Raw genomic sequence first — 5,567 nt, 5'->3', positions numbered from 1 at the left:
GCGCATGCGCGCGGCACCGGCACTCCGCCGCCGCCACCTGCCTTAAAGGGGCCGCGGCCCCGAGCGGCGCCTGCTGGGTGCCCCGCGCCCCCGGGCCGCGCAAACATCCCCAAAACAGCTCGTGTAGTTGAGCAGCAGTCGACATGGGGCTGAGGAGGGGTCGGTAAGGGCTCCAAAGTCTTCCCCAGGCCAGCGACCAGTCATGGGGCCAGTACATCAATTGCCACAGAATTCACGCCTCACGGCGCGGCTGCGCTCGGGGAACGGCAGAGCTTGCGCGGTGAAGCTCCTGTGCTAGGGCCGCCGGGGCGGGAAACGTGCTGGTGCGAGGCGAGGGCAGCGTCAGATGCTGCGGTCAGCGGGTGCGAGCCTGCAGCTAGTTTAAGGCAGCCTAAGAGTGGCACCATCTGCTCAACGTTCTTCCAGGAAACCCCAGCTGCAGGCCTCCGCACCGGCACTATTTTCACTGCTAGTCATTTACCAGAAACGCCGCTGAAACTGCCTTTATTTCCTTGTCTGAAACTAGCTTGTCTCCTGGCCACCACGCTCCACTAGCCAGCTGCTCTCCCTCCCCATACTTTAAAAGACATTCTTCTACACCATCACGGTAATTTCCAAAAGGCAGCCTAAAAACAATATAAGTGAAAACAATATGCACCTATTGTCATTATTTCCATGTTCCCACACCCATCCTTGCGTTACTAACTGGGAGAAAGAGAATACAACTATAACCCCAACACGCTGCATCAGACTTTGACGTGGATGCCTTCCCCCACGCCTCCCTATAGAAGAGGGTATTTCCTCAGTGCAGCGCTCCAAGATTTTGGTGAAATACAGGAGAAAAGTACAGGCATGGAGTACTTGTATAGAACTGGGATTCTGGGTTGTACTGGGAGCAAATCAGTTCTCAGCTAAAATAGTACTTGCACACATTTATTATTCATTATTCTCATAATTATTCATGATATAAGGATTCATTCTGTACATTACTTGGGTCACAGAAATTTCGAAAATTGCTTTGCTTGGTTACTGACAAAATGAAACCTTACTGAAATGCTTGACTTGTGTTTGTTTTGTCTCGGGTTACCTGTCAGCTAGTGGACTTTGGAACTAAGTTGAGTGTCATTGACTCATGTAACTATTAATACCTGTAACACTTGATAAAATCTGTTCACACTTGCATTTCTGTTTCCATCCTTTCTACTAAAAGTGAACATATTCAGTCAACTGTGACTCCAGATGAATAGCCATTTTATGCCTAGTAAACAAGTATATGAAGGTTACAGCAACTGGATGTAATTTTCTATACTGAAAATTATACCGATGTTAATTCCTGTGTGAAGCAGACAAAAAGATCAGACTAAAACGGGAGAAGTCTGACATTTTGCCCAGCAGACCGTTAAGGAAGACTGCATCTCCCTTCAGCTACACTAGTTACGAGTGAGTTGCGGCTGTTCCAGTAACGTCCTGTCAAACACTTCATCCATGGGTTTCTGAACAGTTTGAAAGTTCTTTCTTTTGAATAAACTAAACAAGAAGTAACTCATTAGTTATTTCTTCTGATTTAGGGATTCATCTACACATGCTAGTGTGTGTCTAAATGCAGTTAACTGTCATTTTTCATCTTCTACTGCAATGAGAATTCTGTAACTTGCTCACAGGCCTTGATCTGGCGAAGTCTTTCCATTGCCTCAATCTCCAGTAGTGCAGAGTTCAAACACTATGACAGCTCATAACTGAACAAAATACACATCACCATCACAGTCATTAACAAACTATTAATTTTAATTCTGAGTAGCTAATACTCTCAATTAGCCACCTGGATTAAAATTACTAACAATTAAATCATGCAAATAAATTGGATCGTTTTCCTCGTGCTAACAATTTTGTCTCTATCCTTCTAATCCATAGAGCACACTTTGTCATCTGTTTATATCTGAGCACTACGTCAAAACATTGGAGTGGGAAAAAGAGAAGGAAAAAAAAAAGGGAATACATGCACAATCGTGGACTTTTAGCTTTAGGTGGGCGCCCTCTTGTGATACTTTAAAATAAAGAACACGATGAATAGCTGCTTAGTATTTCTAAAGTAACAGCAGCACGACACAATAACGATCCAGATGCAGCACGACTACGGGGACTAAGAAGCGGGACAATTCAACTTGCAAAGCTCTTTTCTGTTCAAAAGGACTAAGAAACTGTGTTAATTATAGTCTGAGCCAAACAATTCAAACAGGTGTGTAAGATTACTCTGTCAGAACGCCTGAAAGATCCTAATCACGCTGATTAAACCTACAGAAGCAGGACGGTCACTATGTACTTTTCACACATTAATTAGCCGTCTGAGCTTAAAACTGTAAAACAGAAGAATCAGGTAAGTCTTCATAAACAAGTTCAGTTGACCAGGTACAGGCTGGTTAAAAGTAAGGACACTGTGTACCTAACGCACCTCTTCAATTTTCGCACACTTGCTACTGGTTATTTTAGGAAGGCAAATGGCAATCTGCCAGCCCCCATGGCTGCCTGAGTGCAAAGGGCAGCAGAGGCAGCCGGGTGCTCAAGTGCCCTGAGGAGCCCCTATGCTCCAGGTAAGCTTCCACTTGCTGAGGCTTCGCTGGCAGTTCCTAGTAAAGGTATCGCGATGCCCGTCCCAGATTTCCTGCTGGCATAACTGTGTTTTCCCAAATAACGTGAAAAGAAAGCAAATCAGCTCTCTCCTAGTAGCGTGCCTCTCTACCTGTAGTGCAATGTTTTGCATTGCCTCCACAGCCCTGGCGGGTAGGCCAGGCTGCAGTTGCACCGAGTGAGCAGGTTGCTGTTATTCGCCGTGGACAGTCACGCAAGCGCCTTTGCTTACAGAAACGTGCAAAGAGCAAGAGGCTCTTACCCTGACAGGAATCTTAAGGGGAGTTACGTGGCTGTTCTCAACAGCCTCACGCTAAACTTCGAGGGGGAGGGAACCCCAGGAAAGGGTTCTTCACAGACAAGAAGTCTCGTTTCTGGTGGGCTTTCCGCCCTCACGGAGGGATGCCGCCGGCTGCGGAAGCCCGCGCTGCCTGTGAGTTCAAACACTATGACAGAGTTTGAACTCATTTGCTGAGGGCGGAATGCGGAGGCCCCTCCCACGGCAGTTCCGGCCAAAGGCCGCCGCAGGCCCGTGACAGCCCCTGTGCCTCTAGCAAGGGGTGGCTCAGCGCTCCACCCAGAGGCCGAGGCCTCCTGTTGGCTGCGCCGGGTGGCGGTGGCCCCGGAGGGGAAGGCCCTCAGCGCGGCCGCCCTGAGGCGAGGCGGGCGCGGCCCACCCTCCGTGAGGGGAGGGGCCCTGGCTCGTCTCTGCGGCGCATGCGCACTCCCTCCGCGCCTCTCCGGGGGGAACGGGCCGGCTGGTGGGTGCCCCGCTCGGCGGCTCTGCGCGCCGCGCCGCGCCGGCACTGAAGGGGGAGCGGCGGCTGGAGCCCGCGCCGCCGCCCGCCCCTCGGCCATGAACGCGGAGAACTTCGGCTCCAGCGAGCGGCTGGTGACGGCGGCCTACGTGCGCCAGGGGGCGCAGGGCCGCCGCGCGCACGAGCTGCGCCTGCGGGTGCTGCTGGAGCAGGTAACCGGGGCCGCCCCCCAGGCCGCCCCCCCCGGCGCTCGGGGCACCGGGGCCCTGGAGCGGCGGAAAGCAGCACTGGGCCGCCCGCCGGCGTGGGCCCGGCCCGGCCCGGGGTCCCGCGAGTGAGCCGGCCCCGTCTATTCTCCGCCCGGCGTCGGGCACGGCCCCCGCCTGTTCTCTGCCGGGGAGACCCGGGCCGTTCTGCTCCAGCAGCTCCCACACTGGTTTTCCGGCCCTCTTTAACCCCCCGTGCCGGTGGGCAGGGGCACGGCGCTCCCGCGGTGTCGGGCACAGTCCGGGCGAGGTGGCTCGGGAGCGCTCGGCTCCTTTGCCGTAGTGGCAGAGACCTTACGGAGCCCTGAAATGAAAGGCCACGTTTGGGAGTAAAAAGTGATTGCCTTAGGTGTTGCGTTTGCTGAGAAAGGCCCAGCAAATAGTTAAAGAAATTTTTTAAAACAATAAGATACTAACGTGTTACATGAGGTAAAAAAATGATACTTGTAAGGTGCCAAAACAATGTATTTCTTTGTCTCCCATGTACCGAAATCATTATCAATGAGTTCTCAAATGTTTCTGTTCTTGAACATCCTTAGTCACATCATCCACTGTTTCAAACTTAACTTTCATACCACACTTCAGAAATGAGTTAGTTTTACTGAATTTGTTTTACTGTTATTGGTACATGTAAAAAAAAAAAAAAAAGCCCCTGAACTGTTGAGCTGCTATAGTGATGCTTCATGGGTTTATGGGTACCTTTCCTCTGAGGATCTTTTCTGCAGCTTGCAGAGATGAGTGCAGTTCTTAATGCAGTAAAAGGCTCAAGAGAGAGCATGGCTCTGGTTGCAGGTTTTGACACGTATTCTGTAAGTGGTTTCCTTACCTGTTAGATAATAACTAGAAAGGAAAATATGCAGATGGGAAGATGTTACAAGTGAAACTGTATTTCCCTTCTGCTCATAATTAATATTTTTGGTTCTATAATACCCAGTTATCTCCTTTTCATCCAGTTTTCTCTGCCGAATTCTTGTAGTAGTAGATTCTTGTCTAGAGAATACATCAAATAATCTATAGTCTTCTAGGGAGTAATTAACACTTATGTGCTGCAGTGGTTTTGTGTGTACCTTAAGGAACACTTGAAAGTGAAAAATATCCTGACTATTTTAATGCCAGGATATGCTAATGTAATTGCACTTAATATGTGGAAAAATCATTATTTAACTTTCCTCTGAATACAGGTTAATAACATTAGATAATATAAAATAGCATAATGAAAATACAAACTGCTGTTCTGCATGGGAAAGAAGGGTAACATCAATCAAACAAGTTGCATAAACTTTTGTTCATTTTTAATTTCCAAGTTTTGTAGTTACCTTTATATTATTATTATTATTAAGGGAAAATGTCCTGAAGATGGATGGGATGAAAGCACAATTGAACTGTTTCTTCATGAACTTGCTATAATGGATAGCAATAACTTTCTGGGCAACTGTGGTGTGGGTGAGAGGGAAGGAAGAGTGGCGTCAGGACTTGTTGCCCGAAGGCATTACAGGTACAAATTATTGGCAATTTGAATTATTCAGATTTATTATTAATGCTTTCAAATGGCGTATCTTATTGTGTCTTGTTATCTGATAGCATTTGAGAAAAACAGTATAATGCGATATTGAATTGATATAACTTTCTGTATTGAATTTTCATTAATAACTCATTGGAAAGTCTTGAATGAAACAAAAACGTTTTGTCAGTGTTATGTCCTGTATGCTGAACTGGTAGAAGCTTAAAATGTTGAGCTGACTGCATGCCAGGGAAGCAGAGATCTTCCTGTTTTAAGATAATCCATGCATTACTTGCCTTTTTTAACAGTGTCCAGTTTTTTTATATGTATATAATTAAAAACTACTGCATATTGTAGTTGTAAAGTATCGAACATTCCTAGTGAACAGCTCTTTGTATTTTTTTATATTCATTAATA

At 47.5% G+C, this 5,567-nt stretch overlaps 1 protein-coding gene across 1 annotated transcript in view; it reads left to right on the top strand.

Moving 5' to 3' along the window:
* Positions 1-3,356: 3,356 nt before the first annotated feature.
* The window catches only part of SEPSECS (Sep (O-phosphoserine) tRNA:Sec (selenocysteine) tRNA synthase), a 35,976-nt gene continuing 33,765 nt past the window's right edge, over positions 3,357-5,567 (top strand). Inside the window, exons 1-2 of the mRNA XM_075499864.1 lie at positions 3,357-3,595; positions 4,990-5,144. Of these exons, the coding sequence (XP_075355979.1) occupies positions 3,482-3,595; positions 4,990-5,144 (269 nt within the window). The 5' untranslated portion in view covers positions 3,357-3,481. The remainder of the gene's footprint in view (positions 3,596-4,989; positions 5,145-5,567) is intronic.

The sequence above is a fragment of the Mycteria americana genome, chromosome 4, assembly GCF_035582795.1.
Source record: "Mycteria americana isolate JAX WOST 10 ecotype Jacksonville Zoo and Gardens chromosome 4, USCA_MyAme_1.0, whole genome shotgun sequence".
Classification (NCBI taxonomy): Eukaryota; Metazoa; Chordata; class Aves; order Ciconiiformes; family Ciconiidae; genus Mycteria; species Mycteria americana.
Note: the sequence above shows the minus strand (reverse complement) of the source record. Positions and strands in the feature narration are given on the sequence as shown.